Source organism: Elephas maximus, chromosome 13, assembly GCF_024166365.1.
Source record: "Elephas maximus indicus isolate mEleMax1 chromosome 13, mEleMax1 primary haplotype, whole genome shotgun sequence".
Lineage (NCBI taxonomy): Eukaryota > Metazoa > Chordata > Mammalia > Proboscidea > Elephantidae > Elephas > Elephas maximus.
The window spans coordinates 58856223-58875759 of record NC_064831.1 but is presented as its reverse complement, the minus strand read 5'-3'; the positions used below and the strand labels follow the sequence as shown (position 1 = coordinate 58875759).

Genomic DNA, 19537 nt, shown 5'->3' with positions numbered 1-19537 from the left:
CTGGGCTCTCGGAGCCTTCCTCCTCTACTCCATCCTGCTCCTTCCTGCTGTGCCCTCTGCAGCTCTTTCCAGGACAGAGAGGGAGTCGATAGCAGCAAGGACCTTAACAAACACCTCTCGTCCATGCTCTTTGTTTAATTGATGGGCACGCAGGGAGTCCAGTGCCCCCTTCCCACACTGGCAGCTGACCACCAGACCTGCCCACTGGCTGGCACCTCTGCTCTGAGTGAAGTGGAGGGTGGGGGAACGATGGGGAGGGGACTGGACACTGGTCACAGTGGCCCTGCAGACCCAGCTGGGAGTTTGGCCAGGCCTGGCTGGAGGCCACAGTTTGCCTTGACCTTGGGATCTCGGGCCAGAGAGCCAAGCTCTGCAGCCACTCCCATGGTAAAAATGCTGACCTGGATGCCCTGTGGCTTCTGGGGACCTCAGTAAGGACTGTTCTGGGGTCCCCCAAGCCCACTGGGCCCTATGTCCCACTCCAGGACAAAATCGTAGCATATACTCACGTGCTTGTGGAAATGCGTGCCTCTGTTGGAAAGTGTCTGTGGCCACCTCTCAGCCCCAGCCAGAGTGGCACTTGGCTTATCTGCTCTCCACTCAAGGATGGCCAGGGCTATGGCCCTTCTGAGGCACCATCTTTTGGTCCATCCCTCCAGCCTCCTTCTAGCCTTTCCGCTGCCCAAGATCTCATCCCACCTGTACCTGAATCCGAGGCGCCGGGGTGATGGAGGCCTGGTCTACCCTGGACCACAAGCCTCATCCCACTCTTGCCCCATCTAGAAAGCAGGGGAGCCATGAGCTCACATCTGAGCTACCTGCTCCCTTCTTTCAAGAACGCCTGCCCACAACCCAGCTTCCCGAGGCTGACCTGGTCCCAGAGAGCGATCTGTCTTGTGTTCCACCTGGAAACCCCAGTCGTGAGAAGCCGCTTCATGTTCCCCAAGAAGACCACCCGGTTGACTCTGTGGTTTTTGCAGTTCGCCTCCTGGCATGGACAGAGAGCAGGGTGAGCTGGGGCCCCAGACACTCGGGTAGTGGGCTGGACGTGGTCCCCAGAAGAGATAAGTCCGTGGCCCCGTCCCTGGAACCTGACAATGCCTCCTTATTTGGAAAAGGTCTTTGCAGGTGTAACTAAGCTAAGGATCTTGAGATGAGGTTTACCTGGATTATCCTACTGGCAATCTACTTCCAAAAAACCCAGGTGGGCCCTAATACCATCTCAAGTGTCCTTACAGGATGGGGCAAAGAGAGACAGTATGTGAAGACAGAGGCAGAGACTGGATTGATGTGGCTAGAAGCCAAAGAAGCCAGCAACCATCAGAAGCTAGAAGAGGCAGGGAAAGGGTTCTCCCCTACAGCTTCTGTAGTAGCGTGGCTCTGCTGATTTCAGACTTCTGGCCTCCAGAACTGTCAGAGAAGAAGTTTTCGTTGTTTTAAGCCACCCAGTTTGTGGTAACCTGTTACAGCAGTCCCAGGAAACTGGTGCAGGTAGATGGGAAAAGGGTGCTGGCACAGCCTTTCCTGGCTGAGAGCTGAGCCCCAGGCCCCAATACCTTCCCCCCTCCTCAAAACACGTGGGGCTCCACCTGCAGAACGCGGCCGGAGCGGGGCTCGATGACGCGCAGCTTCTTGTCCTTGCATGTGGTGGTGAGCAGACTGCCGTCTGTGTTGAAGGACATGCACAGGATGACGTCCGTGTGGCAGTCGATCATTTTCACCGGCTCACCCACGTCCAGGTTCCAGATGAGGACCTGCGAGGGCAGACGACAGGAGCCTGGGTCAGCCCGGCTGCTGCGGTCATGAGCAGTGTCCTCATCTGCACGCAATGGCCCTGGGATAGACCCTCCCTTCCTGCAGGGTCTGGGGCGTGTTGGGATGCACGATGGGGTCCTGAGTTCTAGATCAAAGGGCAGACCCATCCCTGTCACAGAAATCCACCAGTGAGTGTGCCTGGGCAGATCCCTGCCCCAGCCTGGGCCAGGTTTCTGAAACTAGGAAGAAGGATAACCGCCCCTTTGAGGGTGTGCCTGGGGTGGAGGTTGGGGCTCCATTTCTTCCCTCCAGCAACTTTGGTTGCTCCTTTGTCCCATCAGGAGGGCAGAAGCCACTTCTGGGTTAAGGAGTGGCCAGGCAGGGGATGTGGACATGGAGCATGGCGTTCTTCTCAAGTCCACCAGCCACCAGGGAAGGCAGTCAAGGTGCGTCTAGCCTTTGTGGATGAGACTGGAAAGCTGGGTCCCAGGAATGGTGGGGTGCACAGGAGATGCCCAGTTGTGTGTAGTGAATGAGTGAATGAACAAATGAATGAACATGACAATACCGGGTAACATGCTTAGGAAAACAACAGTGGTCCCTACAACCCCTCCAAAGAAACCCGTCTCCCTCTCCCTCCCCACTGGGTTGGCTCTGGCCACTGCTGCCTGCCTGGGCTGTGCACCTTGTAGTCATAGCCGGCGCTGAAAAGGATGTTGTTGGTGGTGGGGTGCCACTCGACCAGCCCCACGCGCCGGCTGTGCCCGTGCAGCTGCAGGAGCGCCTCTGTCATGTTCCGCTTCAGCCCGCCTTCGGGGATCTCCCAGATCCGTACCTGCAGGGGGATGGAGGCCGAGGCTGGCTGGGCAGGGCCAGGAGGCTCCCTGGAAGGCCCTCTCTCCACCCTAGGCCTTCTGAGGTCAGCTAGGGAGGCCTCCCCTGGCTCAGGGCCATGGGGCAGAGCCCTGGATGAGGCCTGGGGGAGAGCGGGCAGAAGGGGGAGTTCCAGGTATGGTTAGAGAGGGAAGAGACAGTCTCCTCTTTGCCTTGGGAGGGTTTTCTCTGAGGAGTCTCTGCAGACCTATGGAACCATTAGTCCTGGCCCATTATTGTTATGGTCCAGCCAGGCCTGGAAGATCAGGCACCACAGATTTTAGCCACAGTGTTATATTAAATGCCTATCTTTGCTTCCCCTTTGCACTCTTCCAAGAGGATGGGACTTTCTTCTACTCTCCTCAGCCCCAAAGCCTCTCTTGGTACCACGTGACCTTGCCCCATTCTATCTCCAACCCAGGATGGACACCTGAGCAGAGGGAACAGATCTGAGAGGCTGGGGGGCCCAGAGTCTCTCCTGAGAGATGATGAGCTAAGGGACAGGGACTTGGTTGCATGTTGGGGCCTGAACTGAAAGCACGGGCAGAGCCTGGCTGCAGCTGCTGCTTTCAGTCTCGTTGATGCTGATAAAGAAGCAGAAGAAGATGATGTGCAGACAGAAGAATGAAACAGACATGCCAAGAGAAGCAGAAAAGAGACCACGGCCCCAGAGAGAGAGGGAGAGAAGCTGAGCTCTTTCTCTGTAATTTCCGAATACCAGTAGGAGCTGCCATCAAGGTGACTCCCACTCACGGCAACCCCACATGTGTCAGAGTAGAACTGTGATCCGCAGGGTTTTCAGTGGGTGATCTTTCAGAAGCAGATCACCAGGTCTTTCTGGAGAGGCACTTCTAGGTAAATTCGAACAGCCAACCTTTTGGTTAACAGCCGAGTACTTAACTATTTGTGCCACCAAAGGACTCCTAATTCTTGAATATACCCCCTGATAATTTACAACAGCCCTGGTGGACTTCCGTTACTCCAACCAAACCTACTTTTCAGAGAGGACAAGTTCAATTTCAAAGAGCAAGACCAAACAATATAACTGAACCATGAATTACTGCACCCAGCCTTACCTTCTTCATCCTGGATCCACAAACAGGAGTCAAAGACCCAACTAGGCATGAAGGGTGGGCCACCACTCCCCACTTACCAGGCTTAGCTGTTTCATCTATCAATGGGAACAGCCCTTGTCCTGCTTCACCTACTGGGAGGTTGTGAGCATAAAATGAGATGATGGTTGTAAAAGTTTGTAGACTATAAGGCACTCTCAAGATTGAAGGAATTATGATTCTTCTTGTTATCATCATCATTAATGTTATCTATTATAAGTGCTTGGCTGCTAGCTGAAAGGTCAGTGGTTCGAACCCAGCAACCATTTCTCAGAAGAAAGATGTGGCAGTCCGCCTTTGTAAAGATTACAGCCTTGGAAACCCTATGGGGCAATTCTGCTTTGCCTTATAGGGTCGCTGTGAGTTGGAATCAACTCGACAGCAATGGGGATTATATTTTAGCTGGGTGAATAAGAAAGAGCAAGGCTTTTGAAAATCTGAACTCCACCCTCGCTAGGAAGGAGAAAAACAGGAAAAACAGCTTTGAGTTACCATTTATAACCTACTAAAATAGCCAACTGGAAAAAAAAAAAAAAAGAGAGCCGGTGTTGCCAAGATTATACTGGAATTGATACATTCAATCGACAATCTATAGTAGGAACCAAAAAGACATTTATAATATATTTTTTGACTTAATAATTTCACTCTTAAAATTCAATAGAAGCAAAAAGCTCCATGCATGAAGATGTTCACTGCAACATCGTTTATACAGAAAATTTAGAAACACTCTGTCTTAGTCAAGCAGTGCTGCTATAACAGAAACCCCACAAGTGGACGGCTTTAACAAACAGAAATTTACTCTCTCACAGTGTGGCAGGCTATAAGTCCAAATTCAGGGCTTCAGCTCCAGGGGACACCTTTCTATCTCTGAGGGCTCCGAAGGAAGCTCCTTGTCATCAATTTTCCCTCGGTCTGGAGCATCTCAGTGCAGGAACCTCAGGTCCAAAGGCATGATCTGCTCCCGGTGCTGCTTTCTTGACAGTATGAGGCCCCCCGTCTCTCTTCTCGATTCTCTCTTTTATATCTCAAAAGAGATTGGTTTAAGACATTATCTAATCTTATAGATCTCATTAATATAACTGCCACTAATCCATCTCATTAGGGAAATCACATCAGATGACAAAATGGTAGACAGTCATACGATACCAGGAATCATGACCTAGCTGAATTAATACACATATTTTTTGGGGACACAACTCAATCCATGACAGTGACCAACATTAGTAAAATAATTTAATTTATATGTCATATCAATATGGAACATTAGCTGTTCAACCATAATTCTGAAGGCTATGAGTAAACATGGAAAACATGTTAATGAAAGCCTAAGGCAGTCCTGCGGACAGGGGAGCAAGGCTAGAAAATGGGGGTGCCCCTAAGGGAAATCCCTTGCTGGGTTCCCCCTTTTGGCCTTTCCCTTAGACTGTGTTGTTGTTGGCTGCCATTAAGTTGGGCCCCAGCTCATGGCGACCTCATGTACAACAAAACAAAATGCTGCCCAGTTTTGTGCCATCTCTATGATCTGTTGGGCATCAGACTGTTGGCATCCATTGGGTTTTTACAGGCTGATTTTCAGAAGCAGATCATCATCAGGCCTTTCTTCCTGGTCCATCTTGGTCTGGAAGCTCTGCTGAAACCTGTTCAGCATCATAATAACACGAAAGCCTCCACCGACAGATGAGTGGTGGCTGCATGTGAGGTGCACTGGCTGGGAATTGAACCCAGGCCTCCCACACGGAAGGTGAGAATTCTACCACTGAACCACCGATGGTATCTTTCAGACTATAGAAATGAGTATTTCCCTCACCTGTGTTGCCTCTGAAGCCCCCATCTCATGCATATGTAGTCATAGGGGTTTTCAGGGTAAGAAAGGCAGATTCAGTCTAGAATTAGGGGTCACCCTTATGGGCACCAGGAGCTCTGGTGGCACAGCGGCTAAACGCTCGGCTGCTAACTGAAAGGTCGGCGGTTCAAACCCACCAGCCACTCCATGGGAGAAAGATGTGGCAGTCTGCTTCTGTAAGGATTACAACCTTGGAAACCCTATGGGGCAATTTTACTCACTCCTACAGAGTCGCTAAGAGTTGGAATCAATGGCAATGGGTTTTTTCTTATGGGTGCTAGTCTCAGTTCAGCAAATCAGCTTCAAAAGCCCACTCAATAAAAAGTTTGTAACCAGGGGATAGTTCGAAATGTTCTCCCATCCTCATCGTAATCCCCTTTGGTTGCCTGACCCAGCCTCTAGTAAACCCTAAAACACCCACACAGCCCTGCATGGTAGTGGGACTGGGAGGGGGCAGAAAGTGACATAAAAGAAGCCCCAGCATGGCCATGGTCTTTCCGTGACAGCCTTGTGCAGCAGGATCAGCGTTCAGAGATGAGGGCTGGTCTGGACATGGCAGGCAGGGTCGGGTGGGGACAGGCTGCTGGGTAGACGACTCAGACGTCACCAATAAGACACACATTCTGCTCGTCACCAAATGTACTAGAGAAAGGTGGCTCTTGATGTGGAGAAGACCAACGCTTGAGTTAGACACACACACACACACATTTTCTTTCCTGTTTTACCCCACAGGGATGCTATTACTCATCTTGTTGGAAACTTGCTTTTCTCATGTAACAATCGTGTAACAACGTCTAGCGAGAGCGTCCTTCCACATCACTACACGTTGTTGTTGTTGGCGGCCGTTGTCAAGTCGATTCCAACGCATAGCGACAGAGTAGAACTGCCCTGTAGGGTTTTCTTGACTATAGTCTTTACAGAAGCAGGTCACTAGGTCTTTCTGCCAAGGCGCCACCAGGGGGTTAGATCTGCTAACCTTTCAGTTAGTAGCACAGAACTTAACACTTGCGTCACCAGGGCTCCTTAACAGCTACATATAGATCTACCTTATATATATATATATAATTTATTTTATTTTTGTTGAGAATATACACAGCAGAACATACACCAATTCAACAGTTTCTACACGTACAGTTCAGTGACATTGATTACATTCTTCCAGGTGTGCAGCCATTCCCACCCTCCTTTTCTGAGTTGTCCTTCCCCCATTAACATATACTCACTGGCCTCTATGTTTTCCATCTACTTTTTCAAGTTGCTGTTGTCAATTTGATTCCATATAACCAAAAAAAAACCCATTGCCATAGAATCTATTTTGATCCATAGCAATCCTATAGAACAGAGTAGAACTGCCCTACAGGGTTTCAAGGAGCACCTGGTGGATTTGAACTGCTGATTTTTTGCACCACCAGGGCCCCTGATCCCATATAGATGTTAAAAGAGCACAACGCAGAAGGCAGATATTCTTTTTTTTAAATTGTGTTTTAAGTGAAAGTTTACAATTCAAGTCAGTCTCTCATACAAAAACTTATACACACCTTGCTATGCACCCCTAGCTGCTCTCCCCGTAATGTGACAGCACACGCCTCCTCCCCACCCTGTATTCCCCATGTCTATTCAACCAGCTCCTGTCCCCCTCTGAGAAGCCAGATATTCTTTACTAGCTAAACTAAACTATTGTTTGATTTTAAGAAGACTTCAGGGGATATTTTTGGTTTAAGGTTTAAAGATTATATTAGTGCAATAGTTTCAGGGTTCATCTAGCCTCCATGGGTCCAGAAAATCTGGAGTTCATGAGAATTTGAAATTCTGTTCTGAAATCTGTCTTATTTTTTAAAATGACCGCAAGTCATCCATTGTCTCACCGTGCCATGATGGATTTGTTCAACCTCTATTAATGGACTTCCAGGTTCTGCCCAATTCTTTTTTTTTTTTAATTATTATAGTTCATTCTATGATGAACATCCTTGTAATATAAGTTTATGCATGAATGTGAGTATTCTGGATGCCCAGAAGTAGTTCTTTTTTTATAGTTACTGTGAAATCATCCCCCAAAGCTGTCCCAGTTTTCACTAACAGATGAGAGTCCTTCAAACATGGGTTTTTGCCCATCCAGTAGGTCAGCATATTACCTCACTGTTGTTTGGATCTGTACTGCTTGATTCTCAGCAATACTGAGCACCGGTTTTGTGTTTGTTGGCCACTCTTGTTTGCATTCGAGTAGGAAGCTCTAGAAGTTCTAAGACTCAGCGGGGTGAAGCTCAAAAGGGCAGAATGACAGTGGGCCCGAGGGGAAGCGTCGGGGGCAGAGGATCCTGAGAGTGAATGCTTCATCCTGCGTCTTGCAAACAGCGAACAACATGGCGGTTCAGCAGGCACAAGGGCCAAACCGTTTGTGTATAAACATTGACTGAGACAGGAAAGTTCTTCCAGTCTTTAAGAAAAATCTTTGGGAGAGAAATTGAGCCTCATTTATTTATTCCACCATCACTTCCTGAGGGCCTCTTATGAACCATGCACCAATGGGTGCTGTGGTGAGCTCACCCAGTGCTTGCCCTGGAGCGACACACAGTGTGGGCAGACAGGGCAGAGAACCCATGGAGCACAGAGGCTAGGAAGTCTTGAATCCTGTCTTGGGGGTGATGGAGTAGGAGGGTCTGGAAGGAGCAGAGTTAGAAGAGGGGAGGCTGGCACTCAGTTTGAAATGACAGGTTGAAGTTGGACACCCGGGGAGGGGTGAAGAGACAGAAACATGAGCAGCACTTGTGAGTTTGGGCATAGTGGGCAGGGAAACCGGAGGCGGGTGAGCCTGGCGGAGGGCAGCAGGCTGACAGGACAGCAGATAAGGCCAGAAGCTGTGTGTGTCACGCCTTGTCACCAAGTTCCCAAAGAAGCCCTGCTTGGGCCCAGAGTTTCAGAAAATGGTCCTTGCCCAGAACAGCCTAATTGTTCTGAGCAGCCCAGCTGACTGAGGTATCCCCAGGTTACCCCTGTGCCAGGTTAAGGTACGCACACGCAGGAGACTGTGGAATGAGGCTCCTCCCAGACTGTAATCCCCACTTACTTGTTGGGTGACTGAACAAGCCCGTTAACCTCTCTCAAGCTCAGGCCCCTTGTTTAGAAAATGAATATATACTTATATACCTTTTAGAAGTGTGGGGGTTAAAATATGCTAGGCTTCAGAAAGTCCTTGTGAGTCTAAAGCCTTCTTGACACATGAGCTGATTCATTGAGGGTGACAGCTCTGCCTGGGAACCCAGGGGCTAAGTCAAGGTGATGAAGGAGTGCAGGTGTCCTGGCTCTGGCCCCTGGACTAATCCCAGCCCAAGGGAGCCAAGGGCTGCAGGTGGCAGTCAAAAGAGCCGCATTCACAGATAACTGTGAAATGTAGGGCCAGGCAGGGCTTCGTGTTCACCTGAATGAAAGAGTGTCCCACAGAGAGGGAGAGAGGTACTCTGCCTTATTCCCATTTGAGCAGCCACCTTTGCTCCCTGGGCCTCTGTTTTCCCATTTGCACTTTGACGTGTGTGTATTAGACACACTTCTCTGCCTTTGATGTCACTGAATACAATGCTTGGGGGAGGAGATTGGGTTCTACTTTATCCATGGTTACAGCAAACAGTTGGCACTATGTGCCACAGGAGCTCAGGGGAGGAGCTGGAGTTCAGAGTGGGCCAAAAGAGCTGGGAAAAGGGACTCCAACCCCTTAGTAATAAAGGGATTTATTGGAAACAAAGAGTGGATGGAGAGTGGGAGGAGCCCTACGGATCTGCCCAGAGGTTGCTCTGGGAGGTTACTTCAATTCAACAGGAAACTCAATCAAATCCGGTCTGCCAAACCGGATTTCTGGAAGGAAGTGGTGGGGAGAAGTGGCAAAAGACTCTCCCCTGTAAGCCAGCTGTGCCTGGGACTGTCCCCTTTATAGGTGCCCAGGCCAGAACCTTGTTTAGCTCAGTTACATTCAATCCAACAAAATATGCTCAGCCCTTCCCTGCATCACACAGGTTAGACACTGTGGGGACAGAGGTGTAGCCAGAAGGGGCGTGATTAGCAGGCTGACCTCATCTGGAGGCCCCCGTTGGACTTGCACCCGGGGCAAATGCTCCCTAACCCCTAATGCTCCTCTTTATGCCTCTGTGTGGGGACAGTCCTTGGTCTCAAGGAGCTCACAACTTGTGGGGGAGCAGTAGATACATGCAGTCAAGGCCAAGGCAAAGCAGCTGATAAGGTCCAGGAATAAAGCTACAAAACCAAGTGTCTCTGTGCATGGGGGAGGGAGCAGCTGGCCAACAAAGCAAGAGCCTGATAAGCGCAGTTTAAATCCACGCTGTGACCTTATTGTTTGTGAGACTTGAGCCAAGTTACTTAGCCTCGCTGAGCCTCAGTGTTTTCCTCTGAAAGACTAATTACACCTGTACAACAGAGTTGTTATAAAGACTAAATAAAGGTAAGATAAATAAACTACCTAGCAGATTACCAAGCACTTAACAATACTTCAAAACCAAACCAAACCCACTGTCGTCGAGTCGATTCTGACTCATAGCGACCCTATAGGACAGAGTAGAACTGCCCCATAGAGTTTCCAAGGAAAGCCTGGCAGATTTGAACTGCTGACCTCTTGGCTAGCAGCCATAGCACTTAACCACTACACCACCAGGGTTTCCTAAGGATGCTTACTTAATATTAATTAAAGCTTATATACAAGTTTATTTATTTTATTGTGCTTTAGCTGAAAGTTTACAGCTCAAGTTAATTTGTCATACAAAAATGTATACACATATTGTTATATGACCCTAGTTGCTATCCCTATAACGTGACAGCACACTCCCCCTTTCCAACCCTGGTTTCCTGTGTCCATCCAACCATCTCCTGTCCCTTCCTGCCTTCTCATCCTGCCTCAGGACAGGAGCCACCCACTTAGTCTCGTGTATCTGCTTGAACTGAAAAGCGCACTCCTCACGAGTATTATTTTATGTTTTATTTTTCTAATCTTTGCCTGAGAGTGGGCTTCAGGAATGGTTTTAGTTCTGGGTTAACAGAGAGTCTCGGGACCATGTCTTTGAGGGTTTCTCTAGTCTCAGTCAGACCGTTAAGTCTGGTCCTTTTACTTGAATTTGAGTTCTGCATCACGCTTTTCTCCTACTCTGTCAGGGACTCTCTGTTGTGTTCCCTGTCAAGGTGGTCATTGGTGGTAGCTGGGCACCATCTATTTCTTCTGGTCTCAGGCTGATGGAGTCTCTGTTTTATGTGGCCCCTTTGTCTCTTGGGCTAACATTTTCCTTTTGTCTTTGGTGTTCTTCATTCTCCTTTGCTCCAGGTGGGCTGGGACCAATTGATGCATCTTAGAAGGCCACTCACAAGCTTTTAAGACCCCAGATACCACTCACCAAAGTGGGATGAGGAACATTTTCTTAATAAACTTTGTTATGCCAATTGACCTAGATGTCCCCCGAAACCATGGTCCCCACACCACCACCCTTGCTACTCTGTGCCTCGAAGCATTTGGTTGTGTTCAGGAAACTTCTTAGCTTTTGGTTTAGTCCAGTTGTGCTGACTTCCCCTGTAGTGTATGTTGTCTTTCCCTTCCCCTAAGATTATACACAAGTTTTCCATAGGTCTTGGGGCACAGACAACCTGCCAGGCCTTCCACTGATGGTCAGTCGGCTCCAACCAGGAACAGTGGAAGAACCCTAGAAGTCGAAAAGCCTCCCCACCATCAGCAGGTTTAGCAGTGAACCGCCCCCAGCCTGGGGGTATGACCAACCCTTACTCTGGCTACTGGTGGGCCACACACGTGGGAAAGGGGGAGCTGGGTGAGGAATTTCTCTCCTGGATTTTGCTGTCAGTTCAGCATTCAGGTAAGTCTGTTCTGGAATCCAGCAATGGAGGGGCCTGTTTGGGGACTCGTGACCAAAGAATGAGACACAGTGGGAAGGGCACTGGCCTGGAGCCTGGTCTGGACTCCCAGCTCTCTGGGACTCCGCCCCTCACTGGGGCAAGTTATTTAACCCTTTGTCCCCACTTGTAAAATACAGATAAGAAAATAAAATTTAATGTTTATGGGGCAGTTGGTACCCCTGAAACCTTTCTATGTCCATTAGTTGTCATGACAACTGCAACATGATCCCTATTTTACAGACAGGCAATGGATGCCCAGAGACCTAAAGAAAGTGCCCAAGACCACAGAGCTGGAAACCGACAGGGCTGGGTTTTGAACTGAGGTCTGTGGAAGCCTGAGCCTGGCTGCTCAACCACTGAACCACACTGCCACTTCTTCTGCGGCTGCCAGGTCCTTTCTGGGAGGCCTCAGTCAAGTTGCCAGCCTCTGCGGGTACCTCTCATCTCTAAGAGGAGTGCAATGCTCCCTTCCAGCTCCATGAGGTATTGGTTCTGGAGCGTGTGGGGGAGACAGGGCGGTGGGTGGCTTCCGGCCGCTTCCAGCAGGGCTGACATCCTGCCCCAACCCACCCCCAGCTCCTTGGGGCGGGGGGCGGGGGGGGCAGCATCACTCCAGGCAGGGAGAGGAGCCGCTGGGTGGAGGAGCTTGCATAGAAGGCAAAGGAAAGATGTTGAGCTAGGCCTGCCATGGAGAGGGGCTTGCCTCGCTCTGCCTCCTCCCTCTCTCTCGGGATCACTTTCTCCCTCTCCTCGAGACGTCAAAAACCGCTCTTCCTCTGCAGCGGCAGGCCCTAGGAGGAGGGCTGGGAGCACGAGGAGGAGGTGGCGGCGGCCAGCTTGGAAACCGATAGCGCCCTTCCCTGCCGCCCGCCAGCCGCCCTCTCTAGCTGCGGCAGGAGCTATAAAAAGCACAGCCCTTCAACAATAGGTGACATCACCCAGTGGCGGAAAGAACTGGATTCTGCCAGATGCCAGGGAGAGTTACAGCCCCCGCCCCTCCCTCAGGATGGGAGCCGCTTGGGAAAGGGCTTGGGTATGTTCAACTGGATCCCCTGAGGGATGGAGGTTAGACTCTGGAGGACTTCCTCAGGCTCTGGGGGATGGGGCTGGGGGCGGGGAGGCTGAGCCTGAGGGAGCCGGGGATTGATTTCTCTGGAGATTTTTCAGGGCTAGGGAATATAGAAAAGGAGCTGACTGGGGCGGGGGGATGTCTCTAAATCCCGTCTGTGTGCCCCCAGTGTTCTGGGAGGTGAGGAAAGGGCAGTGGAGGGGTAGGGGTGTGGGGTAGGCAGGCGCTACTGGGAGAAATAGTGCCAGACCTGCAGGGAACAGCTTCTCCCTGGGGCTCTGCTGCCTCACCTGTGAAATGAGGCCCCTCTGGCATGGTTCTCTCCCACCCCTGCCCTGTAGCACAGATATGGAACACAGCAGGGGTGCCGACTGACCAGCTATAGCCCTGACAGTCCCTGGCTCTGGACGTCCTAAGTTGGCCATTTGGGCTGGAGCGGGCCAAGGGAGTGTTGGCTGCCTGTGCCTCAGGCACTTTGATGGAGGCAGGAAGGCCAACAGAACAACCCTGGTAGCTGTGACGAGTGTCCCCAGTCCACATCTTTGAGCCGCGGGCTTCATTTCCTGTATGTCTCTATTCCCACCCAGGCCCAGGCTGGGATGCCCCTTCTATGTGGCCTCAGTATGGCACAGGGGTTTTACACAGAGGAGACATTGTGATGTAAACACTGAGTGTTTGGTGGAGTTGAACAGTCAGCCCCTTCACGACCAGCGCCTGTTACTCTTCCCCCTCCTCCCCCGCCAGCGAAACCAGGGCTGCTGTGATGTGTGCAGAGCACTAGCTGGGAGTCAGGAGACCTGGGTTCAGGCCCCTGTCTATGCCAGGGATGAACTGTGTGACCTGGGCCAAGCAGGTTCCCTCAGGCCTCAGTGGGTCCTTCTCTATGAAGGGCTGAGCTCCAGCTGCAGGGGCCAGGCTGGGGAGGGGCAGAGACCTGATGGGCAGGACTGGGGTTCTGAGCTGCTGCTTCTGGGCAGCTGGCCTGGCAGGTGGAGCCAGAGCTTAGTCCCCTCTGATCAGGAGACTTAACCTGCTTCTCATTAGGGCAGCCGGGGCAGCCCCACCCTCCCTGTCCTTCAGCCACTCCCTTCCCTTGCTGGGTGTTCTCCTTTCTCTAGCTGATTCATGTCCCATAAGCCCTGCAGCCAGCTCAGCCCCACTCCCTCCATAAGGCCTGCGTGAATGACCCCATCCAGCCTGCAAGCTCCCCTTCTCTGGTCCCTGGGGCACGCGGTCTCCACACAGTCTTCCACTTGAGGGGTCCCGGCTTAAGCTTGGGTAGCTGGGGAAGCACAGATGTCCCCTCAAGTTCAGCTGCTCACCCTGGTGTCCAAGCCTTCTCCCTCTGGCCTCAACCCCCTAGCCTCCTCTCCTCTCACTGACCACACCCCGGGGCCCCAGCTTGGCTGATGACGTCTGGCTTTCCAAACACACTGCACACACTCCCTCCACACCTCTGCTTGCACCATGTGTCTTCCTGGGGTCCCTTTAATCCTTTTCTGTGGTCCAAGTCCTGCCTCTCCTCCAAGGTGCCGCTCAGGTATCTCTCCCTCTGAAGCTTTCTCCACCCCTTCTATCCCTCACTGCACCTAGGTCAAAATTAATCCCTCCCTCTTTCCTGGGCACACAGCTCTTTTCTCGACCCTCCAGGAATACAGAGATCTCATTCTGCTTTGCATTTTGGTGAGTGGGGTGTGACTCTGTCTCTCTACTAGGCTGAGGGTGCTTCCAGGGCACAACTGAGGTTAGCAGGGGCTGACTTTGGATACATCATGAAGAAAGCCCAATTGCTAGAAAAGGACACAGCTGATAAAGTAGAGGGTCAGCAAAAACGAGGGAAACCCTCAATGAGATGGACTGACACACTAGCCTCAACAATGGGCTCAAACATATCAAAGATACTGGACATGGCACAGGACTGGGCAACATTTTGTTCTGTTGTACACAGGGTCACCATGAGTCAGAGCCAACTAACGACAACAACACGAGGGGACAAGGACAGTGCTAGGCACAGACCTCCTTTCATCGGCCTAAGGAAGGATTAGCATCGTTCCTGTTTCCAAGATGAGCATGTCTGAGGCTCAGAGAGGTTAAGTAACATGCCCTTGTCACCCAGCTGCTAAGTGGTGCAGCTGAGATTCAATCCCAGGTCCAGTGGGTTCCACAGTCCAGCTCTTTGAACCCCAGCAGCTGGGAGGACTTCGGGCACATGGTGACCACTTAATCAGTGTGTGTGAAACTGAGAAGAGTCGTTTGGCTCATGCGGCCAGGGGTGGCACCGTGTGCTTTTTTTGAACACACTGTGGATGTCTTGCTTATTAGCTGGTGTCCCAGAGCATGAAGCACCTGGCTGTCAGGTAGAATGAGGTGCTGAGCCATAGCCAGGCAGGGCCATCAAGGCCCTTGGCCCGGTTCAGGCAGAAGCCCGGACAGCCAGGAACTCCGAGAGCCCAGCCTGGCCCAATTTCCTCCTCCCCACATCAAGATGGCATTGCCCTTCTCCCCAGCAGGTTCCCCGGTAAGGGCAAAGCGGTTCAGGCAGGAGGAGCCTGAAGCTTCCAGCATCGACTACCCATTGATTCATGTGATGGTGAAACATGGTGGACAGGAAGAGTGCAGGCTTTGGAGTCAGCAGCCCTGGGTAAAGTCCTCATTCCTCTACTTAGTGTGGCCTCAGTCAAGTGACCTGCCCCCAACCCTGATATCATAGGGTGGCTGTGAAGGCTAAACGTAAGTAAGGTGCCCAGTCCACAGTGGGTGGAGGAGCTTGGTAAGAGGCAGCCCTAAGTTCCTGGGGCGTCTGCTCTCTGCCGGCTGGTGGAAGTTGCTCAGCACCTCTGCAGACACAGACGGAGCCAGTTGTGGGTCACTGGCATTCCTTCTTGGGCTCCCTGCATCCACAAGTGAAGGATGGGAAGCACCTCCACCAGCCACCTGCCCTGTCTCCTGCTGATTTCATGCTTCAATAACTACAGAACTCTCCAGCACCCACCAGCTCCATCTGCCTCCTTCCCAGCCCAGGAAGCACCTGGTGATCTCACTGCTCTCCCCGTGTGTCATCACCTGTCCTGGGCTCTATCAACTCAGGCCCATCCTCTGTAGCTCTGGTCTGTCTGTGTCCTGACCCTTGATTGCTGTCCCCCACTTTGGCTGTGGGGCTGCTGAAGAAAGTAATTAAACCTGATGGACCCTGTTCACCACAAGTTTTAGCTCTCTCTGTTCTTACCTGCACTGCCCATCACTATGGCCGCTCTAAGGAATCCTTAGGATTTTGACCATCAGGAACTGGTCAAGCCCACTCTACTCTCTTAGCCTCTCTCTACCACGCTTCCATGTACCAAGTACTGTGCCAGGTGACCTCACTCCCAACTTCCTTAAATAAAGAAGACTCCTTAATGTGATTAGTGGGATTATATTCATTCATTCATCCATTTGTATATCTCTCCATTTGTTCACCTATCAACTCACTCATCATCTAGTCATCCACTCATCCAGTCATCCTTCCTTCTACTCACTGATCCATCTATCCATCATTCAACCATCTAGTCATCTCTCTACCCATCAATGTAGCCATCCATCCAACAATCCAATAATCTATTTACCCACCCACCCCCCCCACCCACCCACCCACCCACCCATCCATCCATCCATCCATCCATCCATCCATCCATCCATCCATCCATCCATCCATCCATCCATCCATCCATCCATCCATCCATCCATCCATCCTTCCATCCAACCATCCACCCGCCCATCCACCTGCCCACCCATCCGCCTGCTCACCCACCCACTCATTTATCCACCAAACTATCAACTCACTCATCCACTTATCTGTCTGTCCATTTAGGTGCCTGTCCATCTGTCCGTCCGTCCATCCGTCCATCCATGCACCCACCCACCCACTCCCTCATTCACCAACCTATCAACTCACTCATCCACTTATCTGTCCATTTAGGTGTCTGTCCATCCATCCGTCCGTCCGTCCATCCATCCACCCTATCCAACATCTACTAAGCACTTACTAGATGGCTGGCTCTGTGCTGAATGCAGAGGTTTAGAGCCAAATAGACCATGGTCCCTGTCCTCAGGAGTTCACAGTCCAGTCCAGGAAGACATCAAGATAACACAAGCTCTGAGGTTCCTTCCAGCTCCAGCATCCTGGAGGTCTATGTCAGTGATCACTAGATAGATGCGTGTGGCCTGGGAACACCAAGGGCTTGGGCGGGCCCTCTTCACCAGCTCAGCTGCAGCTCTGAAACCCCCTCTTGCTTCCAAGCTGGTGTGTTCACGCTGCTCAGGGGCAGTGTAGGGAACAGCAGGGGCCCCTCTCCAGAAACATGATGGCCATTGCTAGCACACTGGATGCTCCCTCCACCTGTGAAAGCCATCAGAGTCCAAAGAGAAGGTTGCCAGAAAGCAGCTTCAAATTTCACTCTCCCCGGATTCTTTTTCCTCTTCTCCTATCTCCATCACTTCTATCCATTTTCTCTTCCTTTCCTCTTGATCTCCTCTGTGCCCTCTCATTCTTATTTCCCTTCTCTTGTTTCTTCTCGCTTCCCATTGAGTGGTGGGCCACATGGAATTCAAACTGGGCTGCCACTGTCTGTCCTTGGACAAGTTGCAACAACTCTCTTAGCCCAGGGTCCTTTCCTAGAAACCACAGCTCACAAAGGACACAACCAGATGGTACATCTACCATGTCCTCCTGCAAGGAGTGGGAGCTCTTTTTCTCCTTTTCCACATTCTCCTTCCTGCCCTTCTCCTTTCAAGGGCACAGACACGTGCTGAACCACACAGCTAATTTTTTTTGTTTAATTCTCACCTGCAAAATCAACACCTCCAAACTCAATCAAGCCAAACACATGAGATTTATCAGACTACTCCATGGATTTGCTCTCTCAGTCTTTCTCCGAATTCCCTTCCTCCCTACCTGGGCTAGCTGGGAGAAAGACAAAGAGAAAGGAAAAAGGGCAGAGAGCGGAGCAGGAGGGGAGTGCAATAAGGAAGGCTTCCTGGAGGAGACAGGAGAAGCCCACCCTCCCCAGAGAGCACCCCTCCTACGCACCGAGGTGTCTTCTGAGCAGGAGGCAATGATGTTGTCAATGAAGGGGTTCCACTTGATGTCCAGCACATTGCCCTGGTGACCGCAGACCTTGGGGTAGTTGGGCTCAATCCTGCCCGTCTGCGGAGGAGAGAGAAAGAAGGTATTGGTTTTGATGGCTCTGGGGTGGCTCTCAGAAAAGAGCTTTTTTCCTGGGCTTCTCAACTGGGCTGGCAGGTCCTCAAAGATCTGCCAGTGTCTTATTCTTCTTTGGGTCCCCACATCAGGCTGGGCCAAACTGCTCTGTGGCTCCATCCTCCCCACACTGTCTGGTGGTAGAAGGAATGGACTGTGTGAAGGGGGAGTCCACACAGCTGAGTGGCAGGGCAGGGCTCCTGCTGGTCCATATGGCACCGTAAAAATGAGGACAAGGTGGCCCCTCCTCAGGTAAAGAAGTTAAAGTTAATATAGTACTGCCTACCTAACAACCAAAGCCCTGGGGGCAGCAGCCCTGGCACCAAACAGTGCCCACATTCTCCCACATTCACACACACCCCAGAGACTGGGTGCAGATACTGCCCCCAGTGCCCATGCCCCACATTGCTCTCCAGGTCAGGTGACAGGTCACGTTTGGATCAGGAGGTGGCCTCTTTCCTACCTGGTGGTGCAGTGGTAAAGAGCTCGGCTGCTCACCAAAAGGTCAGCAGTTCAAATCCACCAGCTGCCTCTTGGAAACCCTGTGGGGCAGTTCTACCCTGTCCTATAGGGTCGCTACGAGTGGGAATTGACTCAATGGCAATGGCTTCCAGGAGTCAGCAAAGAGGATTCTGCGTCTGTCTATGAAGTAAATGGTGCCCCCCAGATGTGACATTCTTGTGGAGTGTGCAACTTGAACACCTGTACGCAGTGCCCTGTCATTGGATGCATAGTCTTTGGAGTCACACAGGCCTGTGTTTGAATCACAGCTCTGCCACTTTTTAGCTATGTGGCCTTGAGAAGGTCAACAACCTTCTCTGAGCCTCAGTTTCTTCATTTTCAAAATGAGGATATTAACACCTACCTCTTAGCATTGTCGTGAATATGAAATGAGCTAATGTGCTTGACAAAGTGCTTAATGTGGAGACTATCACCACAGTAAATGCTCAATATACGACAGTAGTTATTATCATACAGGTTAGATGAAACCTCCTCCAGGAAGCCTTCCCTGATCTCTCAATGGATGAAGTGCTTTTCCTCCGTACATCACAGAATTCTGCGTTTCCCTCTATTATAACACAGCCACATGAAATCACAGTCTGTTCCTAGTTGTCTGTGAGCAGCTGAGGACACAATTGTGTCTTCTTTGTCCCTGACAGGCCTGGCACACAGTAGGTGTGCAGTACATGACCCGAAAGGCATCCTGGGAAGGGAAAGGAGTCTACAAAAGGAAATAACAAAGGACGTGTGTGTTGGGGCAAGGGGAACAGTTCCCTGCTTAGAGGCTACAAAGGTGGCAGGAAAGGAAAGGGGAATTGTAGGCAGATGTTGTGTCTTCACCCCACAGGCTTTGTTAACACTAGCTTTTTTTTGCAGGGGGCGGGGGGTTGGAGGAAAGAAAGCAAGGAGGTTTTTTCCAGCCACTGCCCGTCTGCTAATAGTGGGTAGATAGTAAGAAAAGTGAGGGAGGTCCCTTGGGCAGGTCATACCTCATCTGCACTAAATTAGGTGCCTCATCTGAATAAGGAGGAAGAGAATCAGTTTGTGCCAAGTGTCTTCTGCATATATCTAATGTTTCACTAGTGTGATGACACAGAACTATCTCAGAGTGTGAGTCCTGCCCTCAACCTCTTTCCCACCCACTTCCTGCCTGCGATTTTATCATCTTATTTCCAGATCTTTTGATCTTTTATTCTACAGCCATGGTGGGATGGGTAGAGGAAAATGGGTCCGGAGAAAATGGTATTGGT

The 19537-nt window shown here is 51.0% G+C and overlaps 1 protein-coding gene and 1 long non-coding RNA gene across 2 annotated transcripts in view; one reads left to right on the top strand and one right to left on the bottom strand.

The window, feature by feature from the left end:
- The window catches only part of CORO2B (coronin 2B), a 173188-nt gene that overhangs the window by 14323 nt on the left and 139328 nt on the right, over positions 1-19537 (bottom strand). The window contains exons 3-6 of the mRNA XM_049905817.1: positions 17616-17732; positions 2441-2590; positions 1590-1754; positions 872-988 (exon numbers count right to left, since the gene is read on the bottom strand). Coding sequence (XP_049761774.1) covers positions 872-988; positions 1590-1754; positions 2441-2590; positions 17616-17732 — 549 coding nt within the window. The remainder of the gene's footprint in view (positions 1-871; positions 989-1589; positions 1755-2440; positions 2591-17615; positions 17733-19537) is intronic.
- LOC126087926 (uncharacterized) lies at positions 12418-15745 on the top strand. The gene is made up of 3 exons (XR_007519903.1): positions 12418-12514; positions 14499-14639; positions 15061-15745. It is a non-coding gene; the product is annotated as an uncharacterized LOC126087926 (long non-coding RNA).